General features: G+C 47.6%; 1 protein-coding gene across 2 annotated transcripts in view; it reads right to left on the reverse strand.

Moving 5' to 3' along the window:
- Positions 1 to 5,995: 5,995 nt before the first annotated feature.
- CCDC117 (coiled-coil domain containing 117) overlaps positions 5,996 to 27,473 on the reverse strand; it is a 29,586-nt gene continuing 8,108 nt past the window's right edge. Inside the window, exons 3-6 of one of the 2 annotated variants that reach the window (XM_075324359.1) lie at positions 13,488 to 13,532; positions 12,942 to 13,184; positions 10,189 to 10,332; positions 5,996 to 6,696 (exon numbers count right to left, since the gene is read on the reverse strand). In XM_075324359.1, the coding sequence (XP_075180474.1) occupies positions 6,453 to 6,696; positions 10,189 to 10,332; positions 12,942 to 13,184; positions 13,488 to 13,532 (676 nt within the window). In that variant the 3' untranslated portion in view covers positions 5,996 to 6,452. Of the gene's footprint in view, positions 6,697 to 10,188; positions 10,333 to 12,941; positions 13,185 to 13,484; positions 13,533 to 27,473 lie in introns of both variants that reach the window. The other variant, XM_075324350.1, reaches the window with a different exon arrangement.

The following is a 27,473-nucleotide window of genomic DNA, read 5'->3' on the forward strand; positions in this document are numbered from 1 at the left end:
GATGTAGTGTCTTGTGGATTGGTAGAACAATGGCAGGACAAGCTTAAGGGTTGTGAAGCTACTGATGTTGTGACTGTACTCAGTGGTGCCCCTGTGAAAGCAGGTGATGTAGTGTCTTGTGGATTGGCAGAACAATGGCAGGACAAGCTTATGGGTAGTGAAGCTACTGATGTTGTGAATGTATTCGGTAGTGTCCCTGTGAAAACAGGTGATGTAGTGTCTTTAGGACGGCGCATCTGGATTTTGGCAAGTGCATATAGTGTAATGCATGAGCGTAATCTAAAGATGCAGAAGAAAAGTTCCCAGATGGAACAAAAGATGATAGAATTAGGTTGCCTGAAAACAGTTCTGGAATGTAATACCAGACTGTTGAAGGATAAATTGGAACATTATCAGAATGTGGCAGAAAAAGCTGCCATAAAAATTGCTCAAAATAAGTACAAGAAAAGAAGAGGAAAGGTAAATAAAACCAAAGTACATAAAAGTATCGTCTCAGCTTCTATAAACTGGGATCCCGATACTTGGGATGGGGATGTGTGGGATTCATCTTCATCATCTGATGAGGAGGATTACCATAAAGGGAAGATTCAGGCTAACCCAGTAAGGAGGCGCCTAGAGAGGACAGAAAATGAGATCATCCGGGAACATGTCCGGGATGGTCAGGGGAATCTGCAATATGACGAAGATGGTAATGCCATCACAAATGAGAGAACAATTCCTCATGTAAAAAATCGAGTAACCATTGAAGATTACTCTCAGGGAGAAGTTGATAGCATTTTAACACAGTTTAGACAAAAACCAGGAGAAGGAGAAATTCCCTGGTTGGTCAGGGTGCACGATCTCGGAGGAGGTGCAGTGCACTTTGACGCCGGAGACGTGGCAAAATTTGTCACCATGTCTCGTGACCCAGTAATTCAGAGATCAATAAAAAATTATTTTGTTGATCATAATGAGCATGGTACTCAAAACTTAATCATGATCTTAGCCCATGCTTTTCTGGACAAATACCCATCAGAAGTAGACTTTCCTATCAATGATAAACCTTGGTATACCTTAAAAGATGGTATGGAAAGGCTGAAGGAAGAAGCAATGAGGAATGCTCTTCCTCTTTTGGGAATGGATGATGATTATCTCCAGTACCCATTGACAGCCAGCATAAGAAATAGGCTGGTTAAACATGCTCCTCCAGCAGTTATTTTAACCTTAACTGTAGCGCTGACTGGAGAATCAATCTGTGTAGTTCTAGGGAGGATGAGGGAGTTACAGGATATGGGACAGTGGGATAAACCATCCCCTGGAGGCCAAGTTGGTAACAGTAAGCTAAACAATCCTGATTGGAAAGCGAAATCAGTAGGGGACGCCCCACGGGTGTCTCGCAAAGACATGTTCCAGGCTTTGCTTAAAGCCGGGATCAATAAGGAAACGATTGATGGAAAGGAGACAGGAGAATTATGGAAGTTGTACAAACAGAAAGTTCTATCCGCAAAGAAAGTGACCACTACAAATGTGGAAGGGGGTTCAAAAACCCTCAAGGTAAAGAAATCAGAAGGAAAAGGGGAAAACCCCCCAAAGAAAGTGTCTTGGGAAGATTTTCAGTCAGTTTATCCATGGGAAGGACTGGCTGCAGCCGTGGCCACAAAGGTCACGGAAGGAAGGGTTAATACACAGACTGAAGTCTGTGTAAATGAAAGTTCAGAAGGAAGTGATTTACCATAGGTAGCCAGCCAAGCCCCCCTATTGATGAAAAGGGACGAGCGTCCCTACGTCAATCTTAGCATACATTGGAAAGGGGGAAATGTTCAAAGAGTCCCAGCTTTGATTGACACGGGGGCGGAGGCTACTTTAATTCATGGAAACCCAGAAAAAATAAAAGGACCTAGAGTAAAAATTGCTGGACTAGGTGGTCAATTGATCACCGGGGTTCAGACACAGGTAGCTTTGAAAATAGGTAATTTACCTATCAAGAAGTATACGGTGCTGGTAGTACCTATACCAGAATATATTTTGGGAATTGATATCCTAAAAGGGATGACTCTTAATCTAACCAAAGGAAAATTCTCCTTTGGGGTTATGTCTTGTCATAAGGAAATGCAGATTTCACATTATATCAATGATATAATGATACAAGGACAAGATGAGCAAAGTGTGAAAGATCAATTGACAAAACTGGTTGCTCATATGTGGAGAAAAGGATGGGAAATCAATGATGCCAAGGTTCAAGGACCGTCTCAGGTGGTAACATGTCTAGGGATTCAGTGGAACAAGGGGCACAGAGAGATCTTGCCCAATGCCAGACAGAAAATTATTAATTTTCTGGTCCCTAAATCCAAACAGGAGACTCAGTCTTATATTGGATTGTTTGATTTTTGGAGACAACATATCCCTCATTTGGGACAAATGTTGGCTCATTTGTACAACGTAACGAGGAAAAAACATGAGTTCCAATGGGGAGAGGAACAGCAAAATGTGTTCGAGATGGTCAGGGAAGTGTGGCAAGACATTGAAGGGATTATTCAATCTACCAAGACCACTGTATTTCATGTCGATGCTCATGTCCCTACTAACTCACTTGAACGTTTGTTTAATTCAGAAGCAGATAAAGCAGCAGCCATCAGACAAGTCAGTCCAACAGTTGACAAGGCAAGGTACAGCTGTTTGGGCACACCAGAAAGAGCGACACCTTATTCAGCAGGTTTAGACCTCAGTACATTGGAAACTGTCCTGGTACCCCCAGGTAAGGTAAAACCAATTTCAACAGGATTGGGTTGCCAGATACCAACGGATCATTATGGTCAAATAGCCACTGCTAGTTTAGTGTTAAAAGGAGCCATAGTGGTGGGAGGGGTAATAGATGCAGATTATCAGGGAGAAATCAAGGTACTGATGCTAAATTTGGGAAATGAACCTTTGATATTGATGAAGCACCAGAAGGTGGCTCAGATGTTGATAATTCCAATAAACTTGTCTGAAATAAGAGAAGGAACTGCCCCGGCAGAATTAACAATACGGGGTACTAAAGGTTTTGGATCCTCTAATATTAAAAATGTAGGAGCAAAAATATGGATTCAAAACCTCCAAGGACCGCCCTCAGAGGCAGAGGTAATAGCGGTCGGAAAAGATTGTACTCTCCTGATGAGACCAGGAGTGGAGAAGTGGGAATATGTCCCACAAGAAAAATGTTATTTACAGGAATAATAGTGTATCTTTATTTGCAGAAGGTGTGGTAAATAAGCGGAATCCATGGTATCGGTTACTGGGAAGAGCTCGACAGTGATGAGATGGAGAAATTCCTGTGTTTGATGTTTGCCTCTCTGGTCGTTGGATGGACAAGTCTACATCAGGAGGAACCTGTGGCGAATGAATTTCTGATGCACCATCACATTTTCAACACACAGATTGCTGGATCTGTACACATTCTTCGGTTACAGCCACCAGTATCCCTTATCTGGATGTCCCGGTATCGATGGAGGAAATCTTAAAGTAGAAAGTTGTTCTGATCATCTTGCTGATAAAGACACTCTAAGTGTTCGTCTATAGAATACTACAGTACCCATTTCCATAGTGGGATGGATCAATCTTCCATGGTGGCAAGGCAATTTGAATGCAACAGTCACCAATTTGCAATATCTGGCTTTTAAGGGAGGAATTTGGGTACTAAGAAATAAGACTGGACTGACTAACCTGGGATTCATCTCTATGGACTGTAGATGCTTTTAAACCCAGCTTAGTGGAAAGGACAATTCATGATATGTTATGGCCTTATGCCAATATGTTCATAAATGGGACTAGTGAAACTTGTAGTAACATATCGGGAAATGTAATGTGTAATGATTCCTTTGAATATCGAGCAAATGCCAAAACACATGATATTCAAGGGAGCTTTTCAGATATTGCTTTTAGTTTTAATATACTATACATAGTAGTGAAAGTGATTATATTTGTGATTCAACGTTTATCCAAACAAACCAAGAAATCAAAATCTGTGGCAAAGTCAATGTTAGTGTCCTATTAAAAGCGACATTTCTTGGTCATGGTATGGTATATTCCGAGTGATCTTCTTCTAGTGGAATACTGATGATGGAAAATAATCCCTGGGATCAAGGACCGATTGTGATACCAATGTGATATGACTGAAAGAATGTGTGATTAGATAGGAATCAAATCATAATCATAAAAGATAGGAGTGATCCCAGATATTATTTGATCCATCAATAATTCAGTATCAAAGAAGATGTCCTTTGGAGGGCCAAAATGATGACCAAGGAATACATGTCTTGAAGCAGTTGAAGATAAAGGAAGTAACATTTACAGTTCCACTTACAGGAAACTTGTGGTTAGCTTAAAGACAGTTTTAAGGATGAAATTTACGGCTCATTGCAATATTTCACTAACACTGGTCAAACTGTGGTCAGCCAGTTGTCAACTGGCAGGATGTGCAGGAAGCTGCCGTTACCTACAACATTTTGTGGTCAAGTTACATGAACATGACTCAGCTGTCACATGCTGGTGACCATTTAGACACAACCTACAATATTTTCCTATAAAAAATACACCAGACTCACTTAAAGGTAGGGAAATACCTTCCAGGACATTGAAGTGTACGTACGCACTGTTCCTGTGATGCCATGCCAAGATGCCATGTTGATTCCTTATCATTAACTCGAGTCCCTCCGATGTGAAAGGATTGCTACAACATAACGGTAATGTTGATGCATATTTCTGTTATTGTATAAGTTTCTATGACTATAGTTCTTATGCCTATGTACCATTGACTATATATATATTCATGTGCTATTAAAATAAATAGTATCTTGCTATAAAGAATATTAGTATTCGTGCCTGATTAGGATATCAGTGAGCGCTTCGTAAGTACGGGCTTTCAGCCCCCTTTTTAGTAGAATTTAGCAAGACATCATCCCCCAACTAGAGCCTCTTGGATTGCATTGGTAAATGCTATAATTCCGTTAGAACAATTTGTATATAAGACGAGAGGTTCTTTACATAAATTTGACAAAATATGGGGTAGATGGTTGGAATCGCCCTTGACCGGAGGATCACCCGGTTCCCTGACTGATAACCTACAGTCATTATCGCAGTAATAATCGATAATGCTCCAGTGAGGGGAAAGGAGAAACATATGATCCATGAAATTCCTTATCAGTGATATGACGAGGTCCCTGAAACCTGGGTTGCACATTCCTTGTTAACATGGGCTTTTTGCCCCAGGACGGATATGACTCGCGAGCTGACACCTTTGAAATGTTTACTGTACTAAGGCCATGCTGAAAGTAATAGACGTTGACTTGATTGTTGTTGCTTTATTACTCTATTAACCAATTTACATGTATTTTTACTGTACAAATTGCTGATTTATCCTTTACTGTAATGATTAACTTAACCTTCAATAAAACGAGATTAAAAAAAAAAAAAGTACTGTATTTGAAGGAGCTTTGATAATACAGGCATATTATTTATATGCCTTTTTTATGCCAGAACACATCCAAAGTATGCAGCACAGGGAGGTGAACGGGGCCACCGACAAAGTCTACTGAAAGCAGCCAAGACAGACACCAGCCTCACAATGCGGAATCAAGTGATACCAGTATTACTGAACATAAGGTGCAATATTATGCAATTTCATTGGATCTTGATATATATGAAGTGGGCTCAGGAGCAGAGCCTGCACTACATCCAGCAGATACCTGTGATAGCAACAAGCTCCAAACACGGTGTAAGCATATAAATGCTGCCAGTCACCGGCAGTGACAAATTTACTTGTCCCATTTTCACTGACCACGCAGACCTGGTTCAGGCGGCTGCCTTCCCTCCCCTGGCGACATGATGGCATGGTGCTGATTGATTCTCATGGCAGACGTGGGCCTGCTGAACCTCCCCCCCATGGCTGTTACAGTTGTCCTCTTGTGAGCCCAGCTCATTTCATTTTGGCTATATAACCTTTAAATACAATAGTATACTAGTATAGACTGATCACAGGTTCAAGACAAACAAGATTTAAGGATTTTATTAAATAAATGTTCTTTCATATCCAGAAACTGTAGTATGAAAAAGTATTTAACCTCATTTGCATAACAGCAACCTCAAAATGACAAAATAATGACTGCACCATCCACCAGGGTCAGACAAAAACTGGCAGATCAAGTAAACGGAGTTACAAATATTGTCAAAACAAAAAATAAAATAGAGACCACCACAAAATTACTGTAACAGTACAGATCATTCCCTCGAATAAGGAATCGGTCAAGTATTTATTTACAGTTTGCCAAACCCATTTTAAAAAAGTACACAGGAAAATATCTGACAGATGCAGAAAAAAAAATAAAATAAAAAATCCCTGTGCATTCAGTCCATAAAAGTAAATAATCCAGTCAAGAGGTCTCTTCACAGAAGTCTGCTAGAACTGGAGCTCAAAGAAACAAGGGGTGGAAGGAGGACTAAAGCTCCATTTCTTCTTCTTCTCTATTCCACATTGAGTCTATATCACAGTCCCCATGAGAAGTACAAGGCTTGTCGGCAGCTGATGGATCCACTCCTCGGAGGAGAGGCGTTACAGGTGTGCTCTGGATTTTCTTTCTGGCTTCTTTATTAGCTTTATGGCTGCTAGCAACGCTCTGCAGTTTATTCACAAGGAACTCCGGGTGGGGTTTCCAAAGAACCAACTCCATAGATGGACGATTTCTAGAATTTTAAGAAGAAAACAAGTTATCAGGAATCTGCACTCAATGAACCACAAACTAAAGATATAAATCAATCTAAAATCATGTAATATAATCCTAGCTAAATCAAAAGTCTCCACATAGCACAAGTTATAAATGGTTATTGAAGAACCAGACTGACATTAAGTATCTTACATTGTAGTAACTAGACTTTGGTTTTATATAGGTTAGGATGTTGAGAGGTTTGCCGAAAAGTAATCCAAAATAGCCACCGTCACTTCTTTTCAGCTACCGCCAGTCCTACCCACACGATAGAATGGGTTGCCTGAAGAAATGCTGGTTGAGAGTCTCAAAGCTACTGTATCTTTGAGCAAGCTATGAGGCTGCGGAGCAACATGGTGAACTCACAAGTGCATCTCAATAAATTAGAATATCAAAAAGTTAATCTATTTCAGTAATTCAATACAAAAAGGGAAAACACCTATACAGTTGTGATCAAAAGTTTATCCCAGCAGATTTGTTGCTGTATTGGCCTTTTTTCAGAGAATATGAATGAGAACACAAAATCTTTTTTTTTCCCACTCATGGTTAGTGGTTAGTGGTAGGGTGAAGCCATTTATTGTCACACTACTGTGTTTTCTCTTTTCAAAATCATAATTAAAACCAAAAACATCCTAATGACCCGGATGAAAAGTTCACATACCCCAGTTCTTAATATCGTGTATTGCCCCCTCTAACATCAATGACAGCTTGAAGTCTTTTGTGGTAGTTGTGGATGAGGCTCTTTATTTTCTGAGATGGTAAAGCTGCCCATTCTGCTTGGCAAAAAAAAAAAAAAAGTCCAGTTCCTGAAAATTCCTGGGCTTTCTTGCACGAACTGCGCGCTTGAGTTCTCCCCAGAGTGGCTCAATGATATTGAGGCCAGAAGACTGAGATGGCCACTCCAGAACCTTCACTTTGTTCTGCTATAGCCAATGACAGGTCGACTTGGCCTTGTGTTTTGGATTGTTGTCGTGTTGGAACGTCTAAGTATGTCCCATGTGCAGCTTCCAGGCTGAGGAGTGCAAATTTGCCCCTAGTATTTGTTGATAGTGTGCTGCATTCATATTTCCTTCAATTAGCTCACACATCCGCACATTATCAGCGATCCAACTCTGTGCTTTACAGTAGGAATGGTGTTCCTTTCATCATAGGTCTTGTTGACACCTCTCCAAATTTACAGTTTATGGTTGTGGCCAAAGAGTTAGATTTCGGTCTCATCACTCCAAATTACCTTGTTCCAGACGTTTGGAGGCTTGTATCTGTGCTGTTTGGCGTATTGTAGATACTTTGTGACACTTGCGTAGCAATGGCTTTCTTCTGGCGACTCGACCATGCAGCCCATTTTTCTTCACGTGCCTCCTTATTGTGCATTTTGAAACAGCCACACTGCTAGTTTTCAGCGAGTCCTGTATTTCAGCTGATGTGGTTAGTGGGTTTTTCTTTGCATCCTGAACAATTTTCCTGGCAGTTGTGGCAGAGATTTTTATTGGTCTGCCTGATCGTGGTTTGGTTTTTACAGAGCCCCCGATTTTCCATTTCTTAATCACAATTTTAACACTGCTGACTGGCATTATCAATTTTTTGGATATCTTTTTGTATCCCCTTCCTGTTTTATACAGTTCAAGTATCTTTTCCCATAGATCGATTGACAATTCTTTTGCTTTCCCCATGACTCACAATCCAGAAATGTCAGTGGTGGGATGAAAGCTACAAGAGTCTGTCTGGAACACACACGAACACGAACACGAACACACACACACACACACACACACACACACACACACACGTGAGGATGTTACCTTTATTAGCCATTCAAACCCATTTGTGTCAACTTCTGTGCATGTTATCAGGCCAAAATCACCAGGGTATGTGAACTTTTGATCCGGGTCAATTGAATGTTTTTGGTTGTCATGATTTAAAGAGAGAAAACACAGAAGTTTGGTAATAAATGGCTTTATCCAACCACTAACCATGAGTTGACAAAAAGATTGTGTTATTCATAGTATCAGAAAAAAGCCAAGAAAGCAAAAATCTGGCGGGGCATGTAAACTTGAGCACAACTGTATTATATAAAGTCATTACAAACAGAGTGATCCATTTCAAGTGTTTATTTCTGTTATTATGTCTTATAGCCAATGCCAACCCAAAAGTCATTATCTCAGAAAATTAGAATAACCACAAATCACCTGCAAAGGCTTCGTAAGCATTTAAAATGGTCCCTTAGTCGTGGTTCAGTAGGCTACACAATCATGGGGAAGACTGCTGACTTGGAGGGTAAACCACAAAATGTCATTGCTAAAGAAGATGGCTGTCCACAGAATGCTGTATCCAAGCATATTAATGCAAAGTTGAATGGAAAGAAGAAAAAAAAAAAATAAAAAAAAAAAAAGTGTGGTACAAAAAAGGTGCACAAGCTACCGGGATACCCACAGCCTTGATAATATTAAGAAAAGGACATTCTAAAATTTGGAGGAGATTCACAAGGAGTGGACTGCTGCTGGAGTCAGTGTTTCAAGAGCCACAACACACAGACGTATCCAGGACATGGGCTACAACTGTCACATTCATTTTGTCAAGCCTCTCATGACCAATAGACAGACAACAGTAGAAGCGTCTTAACTGGGCCAAGGAGATAGAACTGAACTGTTGGTCAGTGGTCCAAGGTGTTTTCAGATTAAAGTAAATCTTGTATTTCATTTGGAAATCAAGGTCCCAGAGTCTGGAGGAAGAGTGGAGAGGCCACAATCCAAGCTACCTGAGGTCTAGTGTGAAGTTTCCACAATCAGTGATGGTTTGGGGAGCCATGTCATCTGCTGGTGTAGGTCCACTGTGTTTTATTAAGACCAAGACCAAAGTCAGCAGCCATCTACCAGGAATTTTTAGAGCACTTCATGCTTCCCTCTGCCGACAAGCTTTTTGTCGATGGAAATGTAATTTTCCAGCAGGACTTGGCACCTGTCCACACTGCCAAAAGTACCAATACCTGGTTTAATAACCACATTATCACTGTGCTTGAATGGCCAGCACAACTCACCTATACTCTTGAAGGATCTAAAGCTGCATACATTGTTACTTTTGGTGTCCTCCCCATAGCAAACAAAGGAGAACAAGCAATATTTTGCGGGTTTTGACCATATTTACTAACCATATTACCCTGAGAGCTTTCCTTTCCACTTAGAATGATTTATTGTCACATGACCATAGCCAGGATCTTAACTCACGATAGATGATAGATTACCACAGCCAACAGCAATCGTCCACTATGTCCACACTCAAGTCACTACAGCAGAGGGCAGGGGGCCAATGTCAGGGTGTCAGGCTTAAACGGGTAATCATATCTGACATTCCTGGCGTATGGACAGTCAATCTGCTGCAGGTCATGTACTACTTTTTTTACTCCTCAATCATCATATTTTGGGGGACAAACTCATTTAAATTTGGTCATTGGAAATCTTAAAAACTGAACACTTACATAGAAGCAACAATTTTTTTGGTTAGAGATTCATCCAATCCCTTTTTGAAGCCCTCCACAAGTACATCAGACATCACGAGGGTGGGCAAATGACCAACTCTTGAGTCGTTGACATCATCTTCATCCTCGTCCTCCACAACAAGCCTGTACAGAAAAAAAAAAAAAAAAACAAACACTGAACATGACAATTGGCAAAATAGTCTAGAAACTAATCCTCTCATTTAACCTGAATGGGCTCAGCCAAGTTCTGTCCATTATCACTACTATAAATTAACCAATACTAAAGAGAACATAATATGAGTGGTTTATCCACCGCTCCTCCCTGTAGTGACGCAATTAGGCTGGGGTCACAAGTGTATGGAAAACCGTCCCCTTCTCATCCAGGAGAGGACTATTTTTTTCTCACTTGTCATCCGTGTGCAATACTTTTTTTTCCTCAGCAACCATTATTCATTAACAGGACCTTTTACAGTGTTCTCTGCTGCAGAATAGTAACAACCATAAAAATGGACGTCACTAGGACAGTGTAGGAGGAGTCTTTCCTCGCATCCACTGACTTGTATTGGAGTCTCGCACGATTTTGGCATACACTCAGCATGCTGTAACTTTTTCCCCTTATCCAGAATCTGTATGAGGGAAAAAGAAACGGATCTTCTGCTCTAACTCATTGACTAACACTGGTCAGAGTGCACTGAGGTTTTCTAGCATGGCAGTTGTCCGATTAATATGCTCGTGTGAGCGAGGCACTATACTGTGGATCTCTCTGGTGCAGCTTTCACAATGTAACATTATATGCAGTTTACGTTTCAATGTGCATTAAAAGAGGTGGTTCATCCATAGTCCTTATTGGTCACAACGATATGTTGAGAAACAAAGTTTCTCTCAAATACCTTGTGTTGCCAATAGTATATGCGAGAGGCGCTATTGTGGTCCACTCATCCCCATCGCCTGACCCCCGGGCTCCGTGACCTCGGGATCCGGTGATGTCATGTCAACTTCCTGCTCACCTGACATCACCGCGGCCAACTCGAGTGAGTGACTGGGCTGTGGGTGGAGTTTCCCCGCTCGTCACAGCCCTGCATCATAACGCAGCACCTCCCTGCTCACTCCTACGTCGCTGCAGAGCGTCGCAAGCAGGAGGGATGCTGGGTTGTGACGAGGAGTGAAACGCCGCCCACAGCCCAGTCACTCAGGAAGACTGGGGCCGGCCACAGTGATGTGTCAGGTCAACAGGAAGTTGAAGTGACATAACTGGATCCCCAAACACAAATCCCAGGCATTTTCTTTTCATCAAGAGCAGAGGTCCAAAAAAAAAAAAAATAAATAAATATAGAATGTTTGCTTAAAATATGTCATATGCAGGCTTTGTTGTATTGCCCTGAGGATGATAAATTTCCCCCATTGGGAATGTGGCTGCAGTAGAGCAGATCTGGGTAAAGTGTGATCCATAGACCACATCCAGCCTTCTGGCTGTTACAGTCCGGTCCCTGGGCTGAAACCAGTGGCCCATGAGCCGTCCTTTGAGTACGTTCTCCCAATATCACCACCATTTGCAAACGCAGGATGCCGATTGTGGTGAACATATTGGCGAAGGACCCAAGCGACGGCTCCTTCTTCCACCAATCAGCATGTGGCACAGCAGACACAGTGATACCACTTCAAGTCTGCTGTGCAGAGCATCTGAGACCAGAGCGCCAGGGGAACAGGAGGAGGCATTTATATATTATCTATTCATTACATACGCAGCCCATTGACTTTAATTTCTTCTTGATAAACCCCTTCCCCACATTAGGATGTGAATAAACATTCTGCGCTGGAGTTTAAAAGTGTGGAAGGGGCTCAGGAGCCGACCTCCCTCTAGAAGTGGTAAATGCCTGTACATAGCCTAAATCTGTGTCTAACAGTTCCTTCCACAATTGAGCTCCATTTAGATGCCACTGTCAATTTTCTGACAAGGGCATTTAAATGCCTTGACCGCTGGTGAGTGCAGCATCCCCCCTCACCCATCCAAGTGCCGTGACACAATCACAAGGTACTGATGGGTTCCCATAGCGGTCAGAAGCCTGCAGATGGCCCCCATCGTGATAGTCTTGTGAAGCTCTATAGGAGACCATGATTTTTTTTTTTTCTACATACTGCAGTATACAAAAAAAAAAAAAAAAAAAAAAAAAACACAAATATCAAAATTCCTTGGTCATTAAAGTTATTGTTTTATGTGGACTCCACAGCAGGTTTCAAATGTCTGAGCAATAAATAAACAATGCACATTATGACAGGAAACAGATAGTGTTGGCCTGGGTTATACAGTGATGGCCGAGTGGTGACCGGCCAGGTTTCCAGGCAATGTTGTCACAAATGTCTTTGTAATCCTAAATTGTGTTCTACCCCAAGAATGTCACATTATTTACATGCCGTGCTATACTTTAATAGTGTCAGTACGCTGGTGGTAGACACCGGGACCCTCAAGCAGAAACAGTATGCAGGCCAACAGATCATTTGTCAAGGGCAAACTCAAAAAGCCTAAAAATGTCAAGCTCTACCAAAACGGCTCCAACAGTACAACGGCGTCACTACTAGAGGGATATAATAATTATACACAGCCCCTTATACGCTCTCTAGCAGACACTAAGACGACTTCCATTTAATCCTTATGGTGTTCGCATGCCTCTTGCCTGCCATAGAAATAATGTGTGCAGTTATTTACATCAAAATTCTTTTGGCCAATGTCATTGATGATACCGTCTATACATTACCTGCTTTCTATGTCTCTAATTCTTCTCAGCACAGCATCAGACTGCGATTCTACTGCCACGTCTTCCATGTCCTCTGTCGGAGTGGACTGGTCGGCTACTGTCGGCAGTATATCAGCCTCCTTCACTTGTGAATGGCTGGAAGCCCAGAATGGCGGCCCTGAACGTCCAGAAAAAATATCTGGAGCGTCATGAAATACAGATTGTGTAGGGGATGCTGAAACTCTTCTTTTCTTCAAAGGGCAGCTAAGAAGAAGAGAAAGAAATGGAGATCACACAAATAAGCACAGAAATCAGTTACCCACGTGCAGATGCGCCTAAAACAGCAGAAGCCCTGACAACTCCCACAATATTGGCCTCATCCCTATAATAGTGGGGTGATGTATTGGCATTGTAGGGGAGGCGGCAGCTGGGAGCCCATAGCTAGTGTTGTGTGTCCCCCTCCTTCACACTGACAAGCAGCCCTCTGGTGTGCTGGGCTCAGGACAGACCAGCCCTGCTAGAATAGAGCTGCTGCGCTCCATGTGCTAGATGACTGCTACTTACTCATCATTATCTTCTTGGCACTTGTGCTTCCGCGATGGTCTAGGGTGGCTTGACAGAAAACAAAAACAAACACACTTAGTGTAAATGATGACTAGAATATTATATTAAACATACAAAATAGACAAAAAACCCCCCAAAAAACACATATCTTAGCATTCGCTTTCTTAAGGAATCTGTCACCACTTTGACCTTTTTAAACTGTTAATATGGGCACAGATTATAAGATGCTGTAAATATTCATACCTTTATGTCTCATATCAGATGCCTTGTTGTGGAAAAATCATCTTTTATCACTTTATACAAATGAGCTGTCTCAGGCTTCGGGACAGATGCTGCCTGGAAGACAACTCCGCCTCCAGTGCTTATTTTAAATAAAAGGGCGTTACCAGTGTGACAAGTAACTGAGAACAGGAGAAATTAAATTTGTCCTAAAATCAACACACATTTTGCAGCTCCCGAAGCTCTGCTTCATTGCAACAATCCTGCAACACTGCCTGCATGCAGAGGGTGACGCTGAGAGGCACCTGCAGAAGTGTCCGGTATAATCACACACAGCTCTGCAGTGAGCGGCCATCACACGGGTAACACCCCCTTATTTAAAAGTCTTTGGAGGCGGAGTTACCTTCCAGGCAGCATCTGCCCCATAGCCTGGAAGAGCTCATTTACATAGATGATATTTCCACAAGGCATCTGATATGAGACTTTTTTTTTTTTAGCATTCTATAACCTGTATGCCTATTTTAACAGTTTAAAAATGGTCAAAGTGGTGACAAATGCCCTTAAAGAAGTTGTCCAGTTACCAAAACTGATTTTTTTTTTTTCTGATAAATCTTGCTAATATGTGCCCCTCAACACATCTATTATGTTTTTTTCAGCAAAATTACCTTTCATTGTGCACTAGCAGCACACGGTCATTGCTGGCTCCAGCTCTGATGGGGTTAATCTCTCCTCTGACTTCCTGTGTTCAGTTCCTACAAGTCCCAGAATTCTTTGTGGCTTTAGGGCGGTGTCTGGCTTATCTAACACACCCATTGTGTCTAATACACCCACTCTGCTCCCACCCAAACCCTCCTCCCTGCCTCTTCCCAGTGGATGTGCACTCAGAGAAATCACAGATACAGCAGCTCTGCACAGCCAGGGGAAGAAAGTGTGTGTGCGTGTATATACAGTGTGTGTGTGCGTATATACAGTGTGTGTGTGTATATACAGTGTGTGTGTGTATATACAGTGTGTGAGTGAGTGTGTATGTCATACTCACCTGTCTGCAGGGTCCGGGTGCCATGCTTGCTTCCAGCCCCTGTCTCGGTCCCGCCGCTTCGGCTGTGTGCAGTCTCCCCGGTGCATGCACGAAGCTTGCAGGACCTGGCCGTGGATCACCTGATGCAGTCACCTGACGCATCAGCTGATCGTAGTCTCGCCGGCTTTTTCTTGCCCGGCCGGCTATCAGCTGATCCTGCCGTCAGGGGACTTCATCAGCTGATTACCGGCAGCTCCTGCAGTGATGGGCCAGGATCAGACTCCGCTCCAGGAGCTGCCGGTCATCAGCACAGACGTGAGTATTTATTTATTTTTTTTTTTGCACTGATGCATCTGCTGATTGTATGCTGCTTTTATACAATCAGCTGATGTATGATGTGATTCACATCCTTTATCCTGACACATCATCTTATCGCTTTGCCTTCCTTCCAGCAAACCGATCAGATGATATTGGATCCGGATTGGACGGCGCGGGACCTTGACCCAGGATTACTGCGGAGGGGGGTTTATTTCAATAAAGATGGAGTCACTAATTGTGTTGTGTTTTATTTCTAATAAAAATATTTTTCTGTGTGTTGTGTTTTTTTTTTTTTCCTTATCATTACTAGAAATTCATGGTGGCCATGTCCAATATTGGCGTGACACCATGAATTTCGGGCTTAGGGCTAGCTGATAATATACAGCTAATCCTAACTCCATTATTACCCGGCTAGCCACCCGGCATCAGGGCAGCTGGAAGAGTTGGATACAGCGCCAGAAGATGGCGCTTCTATGAAAGCGCCATTTTCTGGGGTGGCTGCGGACTGCAATTCGCAGTGGGGGTGCCCAGAAAGCATGGGCACCCTTTACTGTGGATTCCAATCCCCAGCTGCCTAGTTGTACCCGGCTGGACACCAAAATTAGGCGAAGCTCACGTCATTTTTTTTTAAATTATTTCATGAAATTCATGAAATAATTAAAAAAAAAAAAAAGGGCTTCTCTATATTTTTGGTTCCCAGCCGAATACAACTAGGCAGCTGGGGGTTGGGGGCAGCCCGTACCTGCCTGCTGTACCCGGCTAGCATACAAAAATATGGCGAAGCCCATGTCATTTTTTTTTCTTTTTGGGTAAAAAACTGCATACAGTCCTGGATGGAGGATGCTGAGCCTTGTAGTTCTGCAGCTGCTGTCTGCTCTCCTGCATACAATGAACATTTTGAATAAGGAAATGACATCAAACCTTTTTTATTTTTTCATCAACAATCTTTAATGGCATTGTGCACTGATTAAAAACGCAGTGAGCAAAAACGCAGCAAAAAAGGCACCAAATCGCGGCAAAAACGTGACATGCAGCATCCGGTCACCTGCACTACAAGTGCCAGAGTGGAGAAAGATAGTGACATGCAGCACACTATGTGTCAGAGCAGAGCATGTCACTGTCTCCACTCCGCTGACCTCACAGCCCGTACACGCTGCGATGGATGCAGGGGGACACAGAACAAGTAATCGGCCGACACTGGAGTCATCTGATTACTTGGGATGAATTGAGCAGTAAAATGCTCTGGTGCTCGATGGGCGAAGCCCATGCCGTTTTTTTTTAAAAAAAAATTAAAAATAAAAAAAATCACATTGTGGGCTCCCGCTGCATTTTCTGTTGCTAAGGGTAACCAAAGCAGCTACTGGCTGCTAGCCCCCGCTGCTTGGTGTTACTTTCACTGGCAATAGAAATGCAGGGAAGCATTTTTTTTTTTTTCTCTAAAGGTTTTTCCCTGAAAACGTTTTTAAGAAAATGACGTGGGCTTCGCCATATTTTTGTATGCTAGCCAGGTACAGCAGGCAGCTACGGGCTGCCCCCAACCCCCAGCTGCCTAGTTGTACCCGGCTGGGAACCAAAAATATAGAGAAGCCCTTTTTTTTTTTTTATTTCATGAATTTCATGAAATAATTAAAAAAAAAAAATGACATGGGCTTTGCCGAATTTTTGAGTCCAGCCAGGTACAACTAGGCAGCTGGGGATTGGAATCCGCAGTGAAGGGTGCCCAAACTTTCTGGGCCCCCCGCTGCGAATTGCAGTCCACAGCCGCCCCAGAAAATGGCGCTTTTATAGAAGCGCCATCTTCTGGCGCTGTATCCAACTCTTCCAGTGGCCCTGGTGGCAGGTGGCACGCTGGGTAATAAGGGGTTAATACCAGCTATGTTTTACCCGCTGGTATAAAGCCCGAGATTCTAAATGTCAGGCCAAGGTTGACCTGGCCATTAAGAATCTCCAATAAAGGGTTAAAAAAAAAAAAAAGACCACACAGAGAAAAATACTTTATTAGAAATAAATACACAGACACAGTAGGGACTCCATGTTTATTACTCCCTCTCACCCCTCCACGATGGAGAGATTTCTGTACTGACCATGCCAGGAGAGAGCGAGGGAAAAGAGAGCGAGCGAGCGGGGAGGGAGGAAAAGAAAGCGAGCGAGCGGGGAGGGAGGAAAAGAAAGCGAGCGAGCGGGGAGGAAAAGAAAGCGAGCGAGCGGGGAGGGGGAAAGAGAGCGAGCGGGGAGGGGGAAAGAGAGCGAGCGGGGAGGGGGAAAGAGAGCGAGCGGGGGGGGGGGAAAGAGAGCGAGCGGGGGGGGGGAAAGAGAGCGAGCGGGGGGGGGGAAAGAGAGCGAGCGGGGGGGGGAAAGAGAGCGAGCGGGGGGGGGGGAAAGAGAGCGAGCGGGGGGGGGGAAAGAGAGCGAGCGGGGGGGGGGGAAAGAGAGCGAGCGGGGGGGGGAAAGAGAGCGAGCGGGGGGGGGGGAGAGAGAGCGAGCGGGGGGGGGGAAAGAGAGCGAGCGGGGGGGGGGAAAGAGAGCGAGCGGGGGGGAAAGAGAGCGAGCGGGGGGGGAAAAGAGAGCGAGCGGGGGGAGGAAAAGAGAGCGAGCGGGGGGGGGAAAAGAGAGCGAGCGGGGGGAGGAAAAGAGAGCGAGCGGGGGGAGGAAAAGAGAGCGAGCGGGGGGAGGAAAAGAGAGCGAGCGGGGGGAGGAAAAGAGAGCGAGCGGGGGGAGGAAAAGAGAGCGAGCGGGGGGAGGAAAAGAGAGCGAGCGGGGGGAGGAAAAGAGAGCGAGCGGGGGGAGGAAAAGAGAGCGAGCGGGGGGAGGAAAAGAGAGCGAGCGGGGGGAGGAAAAGAGAGCGAGCGGGGGGAGGAAAAGAGAGCGAGCGGGGGGAGGAAAAGAGAGCGAGCGGGGGGAGGAAAAGAGAGCGAGCGGGGGGAGGAAAAGAGAGCGAGCGGGGGGAGGAAAAGAGAGCGAGCGGGGGGAGGAAAAGAGAGCGAGCGGGGGGAGGAAAAGAGAGCGAGCGGGGGGAGGAAAAGAGAGCGAGCGGGGGGAGGAAAAGAGAGCGAGCGGGGGGAGGAAAAGAGAGCGAGCGGGGGGAGGAAAAGAGAGCGAGCGGGGGGAGGAAAAGAGAGCGAGCGGGGGGAGGAAAAGAGAGCGAGCGGGGGGAGGAAAAGAGAGCGAGCGGGGGGAGGAAAAGAGAGCGAGCGGGGGGAGGAAAAGAGAGCGAGCGGGGGGAGGAAAAGAGAGCGAGCGGGGGGAGGAAAAGAGAGCGAGCGGGGGGAGGAAAAGAGAGCGAGCGGGGGGAGGAAAAGAGAGCGAGCGGGGGGAGGAAAAGAGAGCGAGCGGGGGGAGGAAAAGAGAGCGAGCGGGGGGAGGAAAAGAGAGCGAGCGGGGGGAGGAAAAGAGAGCGAGCGGGGGGAGGAAAAGAGAGCGAGCGGGGGGAGGAAAAGAGAGCGAGCGGGGGGAGGAAAAGAGAGCGAGCGGGGGGAGGAAAAGAGAGCGAGCGGGGGGAGGAAAAGAGAGCGAGCGGGGGGAGGAAAAGAGAGCGAGCGGGGGGAGGAAAAGAGAGCGAGCGGGGGGAGGAAAAGAGAGCGAGCGGGGGGAGGAAAAGAGAGCGAGCGGGGGGAGGAAAAGAGAGCGAGCGGGGGGAGGAAAAGAGAGCGAGCGGGGGGAGGAAAAGAGAGCGAGCGGGGGGAGGAAAAGAGAGCGAGCGGGGGGAGGAAAAGAGAGCGAGCGGGGGGAGGAAAAGAGAGCGAGCGGGGGGAGGAAAAGAGAGCGAGCGGGGGGAGGAAAAGAGAGCGAGCGGGGGGAGGAAAAGAGAGCGAGCGGGGGGAGGAAAAGAGAGCGAGCGGGGGGAGGAAAAGAGAGCGAGCGGGGGGAGGAAAAGAGAGCGAGCGGGGGGAGGAAAAGAGAGCGAGCGGGGGGAGGAAAAGAGAGCGAGCGGGGGGAGGAAAAGAGAGCGAGCGGGGGGAGGAAAAGAGAGCGAGCGGGGGGAGGAAAAGAGAGCGAGCGGGGGGAGGAAAAGAGAGCGAGCGGGGGGAGGAAAAGAGAGCGAGCGGGGGGAGGAAAAGAGAGCGAGCGGGGGGAGGAAAAGAGAGCGAGCGGGGGGAGGAAAAGAGAGCGCGGGGGGAGGAAAAGAGAGCGCGGGGGGAGGAAAAGAGAGCGCGGGGGGAGGAAAAGAGAGCGCGGGGGGAGGAAAAGAGAGCGCGGGGGGAGGAAAAGAGAGCGCGGGGGGAGGAAAAGAGAGCGCGGGGGGAGGAAAAGAGAGCGCGGGGGGAGGAAAAGAGAGCGCGGGGGGAGGAAAAGAGAGCGCGGGGGGAGGAAAAGAGAGCGCGGGGGGAGGAAAAGAGAGCGCGGGGGGAGGAAAAGAGAGCGCGGGGGGAGGAAAAGAGAGCGCGGGGGGAGGAAAAGAGAGCGCGGGGGGAGGAAAAGAGAGCGCGGGGGGAGGAAAAGAGAGCGCGGGGGGAGGAAAAGAGAGCGCGGGGGGAGGAAAAGAGAGCGCGGGGGGAGGAAAAGAGAGCGCGGGGGGAGGAAAAGAGAGCGCGGGGGGAGGAAAAGAGAGCGCGGGGGGAGGAAAAGAGAGCGCGGGGGGAGGAAAAGAGAGCGCGGGGGGAGGAAAAGAGAGCGCGGGGGGAGGAAAAGAGAGCGCGGGGGGAGGAAAAGAGAGCGCGGGGGGAGGAAAAGAGAGCGCGGGGGGAGGAAAAGAGAGCGCGGGGGGAGGAAAAGAGAGCGCGGGGGGAGGAAAAGAGAGCGCGGGGGGAGGAAAAGAGAGCGCGGGGGGAGGAAAAGAGAGCGCGGGGGGAGGAAAAGAGAGCGCGGGGGGAGGAAAAGAGAGCGCGGGGGGAGGAAAAGAGAGCGCGGGGGGAGGAAAAGAGAGCGCGGGGGGAGGAAAAGAGAGCGCGGGGGGAGGAAAAGAGAGCGCGGGGGGAGGAAAAGAGAGCGCGGGGGGAGGAAAAGAGAGCGCGGGGGGAGGAAAAGAGAGCGCGGGGGGAGGAAAAGAGAGCGCGGGGGGAGGAAAAGAGAGCGCGGGGGGAGGAAAAGAGAGCGCGGGGGGAGGAAAAGAGAGCGCGGGGGGAGGAAAAGAGAGCGCGGGGGGAGGAAAAGAGAGCGCGGGGGGAGGAAAAGAGAGCGCGGGGGGAGGAAAAGAGAGCGCGGGGGGAGGAAAAGAGAGCGCGGGGGGAGGAAAAGAGAGCGCGGGGGGAGGAAAAGAGAGCGCGGGGGGAGGAAAAGAGAGCGCGGGGGGAGGAAAAGAGAGCGCGGGGGGAGGAAAAGAGAGCGCGGGGGGAGGAAAAGAGAGCGCGGGGGGAGGAAAAGAGAGCGCGGGGGGAGGAAAAGAGAGCGCGGGGGGAGGAAAAGAGAGCGCGGGGGGAGGAAAAGAGAGCGCGGGGGGAGGAAAAGAGAGCGCGGGGGGAGGAAAAGAGAGCGCGGGGGGAGGAAAAGAGAGCGCGGGGGGAGGAAAAGAGAGCGCGGGGGAGGAAAAGAGAGCGCAGGGGTGAGGAAAAGAGCGCAGGGGTGAGGAAAAGAGCGCAGGGGTGAGGAAAAGAGAGCGCAGGGGTGAGGAAAAGAGAGCGCAGGGGTGAGGAAAAGAGAGCGCAGGGGTGAGGAAAAGAGAGCGCAGGGGTGAGGAAAAGAGAGCGCAGGGGTGAGGAAAAGAGAGCGCAGGGGTGAGGAAAAGAGAGCGCAGGGGTGAGGAAAAGAGAGCGCAGGGGTGAGGAAAAGAGAGCGCAGGGGTGAGGAAAAGAGAGCGCAGGGGTGAGGAAAAGAGAGCGCAGGGGTGAGGAAAAGAGAGCGCAGGGGTGAGGAAAAGAGAGCGCAGGGGTGAGGAAAAGAGAGCGCAGGGGTGAGGAAAAGAGAGCGCAGGGGTGAGGAAAAGAGAGCGCAGGGGTGAGGAAAAGAGAGCGCAGGGGTGAGGAAAAGAGAGCGCAGGGGTGAGGAAAAGAGAGCGCAGGGGTGAGGAAAAGAGAGCGCAGGGGTGAGGAAAAGAGAGCGCAGGGGTGAGGAAAAGAGAGCGCAGGGGTGAGGAAAAGAGAGCGCAGGGGTGAGGAAAAGAGAGCGCAGGGGTGAGGAAAAGAGAGCGCAGGGGTGAGGAAAAGAGAGCGCAGGGGGAGGAAAAGAGCGCAGGGGGAGGAAAAGAGCGCAGGGGGGAGGAAAAGAGCGCAGGGGGGAGGAAAAGAGCGCAGGGGGGAGGAAAAGAGCGCAGGGGGGAGGAAAAGAGCGCAGGGGGGAGGAAAAGAGCGCAGGGGGGAGGAAAAGAGCGCAGGGGGGAGGAAAAGAGCGCAGGGGGGAGGAAAAGAGCGCAGGGGGGAGGAAAAGAGCGCAGGGGGGAGGAAAAGAGCGCAGGGGGGAGGAAAAGAGCGCAGGGGGGAGGAAAAGAGCGCAGGGGGGAGGAAAAGAGCGCAGGGGGGAGGAAAAGAGCGCAGGGGGGAGGAAAAGAGCGCAGGGGGTAGGAAAAGAGAGCGAGGGGAGGAAAAGAGAGCGAGGGGGGAGGAAAAGAGAGCGAGGGGGGAGGAAAAGAGAGCGAGGGGTGAGGAAAAAAGAGCGAGGGGGAAGGAAAAGAGAGCGCAGGGGGGAGGAAAAGAGCGAGGGGGGAAGAGAGCGAGGGAAAAAAAGAGAGGGGAGGGGAGAGAGGGATAAGAGGGGAGAGAGGGTTAAGAGGGGGGCAGAGAAGAGGGGGAAGAGGGGAGGGGGAGAAGAGTGGGGGGAGAGAAGAGAGTGGGGAAAGAACAGGGGGGGGGCAGAGGTGCTCTGTCACCAACTGTCTCCACTCTGTGACTTGTGGTGCAGGTGACAGAGTGCAGACAGTTGGTCCCATGCAGCAGGACAGATGGCAGAGCACAGCGGTGACATGCCTGCCAGTGTCTTGCTGCTGGGAGGAGCAGATGATCACACTGCCCGACACCGGCCGCTCTCCTGACATCGCAGCAGAGCGGGCGGGTGGACAGTGTGATCACATACTTACGTGCAGGGGGGGATTCAGCTAAAGACCCCCCCTGTACTGCACCCTGGCGCCCCGTGTCTCAGCCTCTCTGCAGGACGCTGGCTCCACACTGACGTCCTCCGGCTCCTCCCCTCGATGCTGGGCTGTGACGTGCGGTAGTCACCGCCCACAGCCCTGTCACTCAATCTGAGTGGCGCCGGCATCCTGTGACGTACCCGTCTTGTTTGAGAGCCCGGAAATGCCGGGACGTCAGAGGATGCCGGCGGCCACAGCTCCAGGGGGTCATGTGACTGGCACTGAGCGTGCAGGATAGCGCCGCTCAGTGCCAGAAATGGAAACAGAAGCCAATGGAGAAGACGCCTAGAAAGGTAAGTATAGCTCATACAGAAAATAAAAAAAATGGGTGAAGCACCCCTTTAAATGCAATTTTGTATCTTTTTATAAAATATTGCAATTAAATGTAAGAAATATGTCAAGTAATTTGTCTCCCAACTTTAAGATGACTGGTTACAGCAGGAATTCCCACTCTGCCTTATGTGCGCAGTTTGAGGAAAAAAAAAAAAAAAAAAAACTACTAAAAAAACCCATGCATTGTTTTTGGGGACTAAGGTGGACTTTTCCCTTCAAATTTGGAAGGAAATTGGGGTGCTCATTATAGTATAAATGTACCTTGCTTGCTGGAGAAGGGCGATTGAGTTGGGTCACAGGAGGCAAAAGCAGGATCACCGGAGATAATGTGTCCATTAAAAGGAACCGGTCACCAGTTTTTTGCTTTATAAGCTGCGGCCATCACCACTGGGCTCTTATATACTGCATGTTAAAATGCTGTATACAAGAGCTCAGACCGCTGTGTAGAACATAAACAATTTATAATACTTACCTAAACCGGTCCCTGAGGTGGATGTGGGTCAAATGGAAGTCTTCGTCCTCAGGTGCCGGCGCTGCCTCTTTCGGCCATCTTTGTCCTCCTGAAGCCGCGGTGCATGACGGGTCCGAAGTCATCCACACTCGCTGGCATTCAGGTCCTGTGCAGGCGCACTCTGATCTGCTGTGAGCAGGGCAGATCAAAGTATTGTAGTGCGCATGCGCGGGACCGACGAGTGTATGACGTAGTCATGTCATACACACAAGCTTCAGGAGGACGAAGATGGCCGAAAGAGGAGGCGCCAGCACCGGAGGACGAAGACGCCCATTTGAGCCACATCCACCGCAGCACGACCATTAGGTAAGTATTATGAAGTGTTTGTTTTTTTTATGTGCTACACAGCGGTTTGGGCTCTTATATACAGCATGATAGAATGCAGTATATAAGAGCCCACTGGTGATGGCCGCAGCTTATAAAGCAAAAAAAAAAAAAAAAAAAAAAAAAAAAAAAAAAACAAACTGGTGACAGGTTCCCTGGTAATCAATATTTACTGCTCCCCACACCCCTAATCCCACCCACCTCTAGGCATTGAAGTCAATGACCGTGACAATTCTCATTTACTTATCACCAACATTGGTACTGAGAAGTGGGCAAGATTATGGGTGTGGGGAGCAGTGAATAGTCATTTCCCTTTAATGAGAGGCATGTAATCGCCCCACTTCTGCCACATCAGAAGAGGACGCTGCACGCAGGGCGAGCGGAGGAAAGGAGAGTAGAAAGTGACATAACGGGAGGCAAATATTCCAGCATGGGCCCATGAGGAGGGCCACAGATATACTAGGATGAGCCACACATTGTCCTAAAACAGTGCATCATAACCGTATTTTTTGTCTTCAATTCCCCCCTCTCCAATTTTCCTGCTCTAAAACCTGGGTCAGTCTTACGGTGCAGTGCATTTTATAGTCCAAAACATTTGGTAGTTAAAGATTGTCCAATAAACAAAGTACATTTTAACCTGTAGATCTTAGAATAATAATAATCCACTAGGCTCCTACATTGCTGATATGATTGTAAACTTCGGTGGCTGAAGAAGAGGCAGAAACAACTCCTGTGATAAGACAGGTAGTGAAATGAGTTACCTCGGAGAGCCCCTGCTGTGTTGTCTGAATACTCACTTGTTGTAAAGTACCTTCTGCTTCTACTCCCGGGCCAGTGGTGGTGGTATGTGCGGACCATGAACTGGACACAGCCGTTACGCTGTACATAGCAGCAGCACACGTGTACAAATCTGCTCAATTCTGGGGCACCAGTTAATGGTAATTAACAAGAGCTACTGGAGCTTTCAAAAAAGGGAGTTATTACAAATATATGTTTCCCTTATGTATATCATTGTAAATACTCGAAGGCCATGTGCCCACGGGAGCTTGTTCCTGTGGATTTTGCCGCGGAAAACCTGCGGATTTATCTGGATTTTCCAGATAAATCCGCAGGTTTCAGCAAGTACAGACATGATATCCTATGGGACATGGGGAGTGTGTGTCCATGCTGCGGATGTCCCGCAGCCACACATAACTGCATGTCAATTATTCCTGTGGATTTACCTGCGGAAATCCCAGCGCTCCATTATGGAGAGAGAGGCCGGGACTTCCGCAGGTAATCCACAGGTTTGTCCGCAGGTTTACCGCAGCTATTTCACTGGAATCCCGCAGCTAAAACTAGCTGCGGGTTCCGGGGATCAGCTGCGGGAAACCTGAGGACAAACCTGCGGATATATCTGCAGGTGCAAGCTCCCGTGGGCACATAGCCTAATAGCACTGTTACGGCCGCTGGGTCTGTTGCTCCACGTTCCCCTTCTTCCCCTTCTGTTTTTCGTTTGCGTCGTTCGGGAACTTCTTAGCTTCCTGAGTCTAAGTCACACTTTTGAGCTACTAAGCATGCTCACGGACTAAGGGCGGCTTTGCACGTTGCGATATTGCACGTGCGATGTCGATGGGGTCAAATCGAAAGTGACGCACATCCGGCGTCACAGTCGATATCGCAACGTGTAAAACCTTTTTGATACGATGAACGAGCGCAAAAGCGTCGTTATCGTATCATCGCTGCAGCCTCCGACATTTCCATGATGCCGGTGCAGCGACAGGTACGATGTTGTTCCTCGCTCCTGCAGCAGCACACATCGCTGTGTGTGAAGCCGCAGGAGCGAGCAACTTCAACTTACCTGCCGCCGGCTGCAATGAGAAGGACGGAGGTGGGCGGGATGTTTACATCCTGCTCATCTCCGCCCCTCCACTTCAATTGGCCGCCTACCGTGTGACGTCACTGTGACGCCGCACGACCCGCCCCCCTAAGGAAGGAGGCGGGTCGCCGGCCAGAGGGACGTCGCACGGCAGGTATGTGCGTGTAAAGATGCCGTAGCGATAATCGCTACGGCAGCTTTCACTAGATATCGAACGTGCGACGGGGGCGGGACTATCGCTGCAGCATCGGTAACACATGGTTACCGATGTTGCAACGTGCAAAGCCCGCCTTAGTCATTTCTGAGGCCAAGTGAGTACTCTGTTCTGAGCATGTCTGCGATGTGGCATTACATGATTGGCCGTGGGTGATGTCACAGATGATGCGGGGATCACATGGTCCTCAGCATGTAACGTGGCATTACATGATTGGCCGAGGGTGACGTCACTTCTGTCATTGCTCGTTACTATTGGCCCAGGGTCGTTCCTGTTACTTATCCTCCATCTTGTGGGCGGAGCCATGTTTATAAAGAGCCCTGGAGCCCGCCTCTCAGTGCTCAGTCGTTACATGTGCTTGTGTGGGAGTAGACGCTCCATGCGAGTCTGCATAATATACCCGCTTCCCATGCTTTAGGGGAGTCGGACTAGGTAGAAACCTCTCCCCCTTCGCTCCTGTTTACTCTCTGCGGATAGCATAGAGTTCCCTGGCTCCCTATAGTGCGGTTAGCACACGGGGCTTTGACAGGGACTTGCACTTGAGCCATTTAAGAGAAAGCTATTGCTCCCTGTTATCAGTTGTCATATTACACTTCCTCTATGAGCATAATAGAGGTTAGTTCTTAGGTTTGCCTGTGACCATTACCAGGAGACCTGTGCATTCTCTCCTTACCTAGGAGCATTGTTTATGCTTTGTTAATTTACTAGCTTACTTCTGTGAAGTAACAGAGGTATTTCCTATTCGTATGGGGTAGTCGCCCTAACTTATTTATTTGTTACCACATATTAGTTTATGCTAATACGGTACTCGCTGTGAGTTAAACAGGGTGTGTCGTACTAGTCCTAGTGTTGCTGTGAAGTAACAGGAACAAGTACTACTTCTGTGGTACAGACACCCTTTTCTGCGGTCACTAGCAGCAGTTGCACGGTGGGCCCTGACTACCTGTTACTCGTAATTAGTTATAATACCAGGCAGCCCCGTAACAAGCACAAGGTACAATGAATGGGAAAATGTAATATGAGAGGGTAGTGGAAGATAGGGAGTGGGAACACTAGTGTGGCGTGCTACCTCTAGATCAGTCACACAGTCAAACATGGCCCATAAAGTGATCATCCCTGCAACACCTCTACATAATGGTACATCCAAACAGGTCACAGTCTTGAATCCTCCAGGAACATGCACATGGCTGCTGATATTGACGCTTTCCGTAAGGTGGCTGCCTTAGATCTAGAATGTGTTAAAGGGTCAAGTGTTGTGAATGTTAGTTATGTTTTGGCTGCTGGGAGGCTCCCTCTGGTGGCCAGGAAGGGTTTGGACTTGGACCAGGTGTGTTGTGCAGTGGGCGTTTCCTTTGCTAACTCTCTGCTTATTTAAATCCTGGTCTGATTGCAGGCTGTTGCCGGATGTCAGTTCTTTGTATCTCCAGCCTGCTTCATTCTGCTCCACACCACATCTACTCCAGATAAGTGCTTGCCCTTTATTTATTGTCTGGTTCTATTGCTTATCTGGGTTTGTCTTTTGCTGTGGTTGTTTTCAGTTTGCTTGCAGGGATTTTTCCCCTCAGTGGTTTATTGGGGAACTCCCTGCAGTTCTGTGTGGAGTATAGCTCCTTTGGGTCCATGTGTTTGTGGCTTGTTGAATTTGTTATAATTCTTGTTTTCTGTTCATTGGTATGACAAGGGCACCTGGTATAGGACGGAGTTCTGATCGTGCGATCTGAGGGTCTTTTTGTACTATCAGGAAGTTGGTATTTTGCAGGGTTTTTCTCTGGCCACCATCAGTCCCTTTCCTGTCCTTTCCTATTTTAGTCAGCGGGGGCCTCACCTTTTGCTAATCCTGTCATCTACCTGTGTATTGTGTTTTTTCCTATAACACCGCAGTCTTTGAATGTGGGGGGCTAGCTATTCTTGTCTATTTTCTGAGGCAGAGAGTTATTCATCTTTCCTATCCTTAGGATAGTTAGTTCTCCGGCTGGGTTCGCGGTGCACAGGATGTTAGTTCACCCCTCGGCTACTTCTAGTTGTGATGGTTAGTAAGGGGATGGCGGCCAGATTAGTTGCCAATGCTCTTGTCACCTTTTGCCAATAATTTGTGGTGGTCTTCCATGGTTCCGGATCATAACAGTCAAGAGTAGTGATGGGCAGACTTTGCAGATACTGGAATCAGCGAGTCTAACCGTATTATACAAAAAAC

The sequence above is a fragment of the Anomaloglossus baeobatrachus genome, chromosome 1, assembly GCF_048569485.1.
Source record: "Anomaloglossus baeobatrachus isolate aAnoBae1 chromosome 1, aAnoBae1.hap1, whole genome shotgun sequence".
Lineage (NCBI taxonomy): Eukaryota > Metazoa > Chordata > Amphibia > Anura > Aromobatidae > Anomaloglossus > Anomaloglossus baeobatrachus.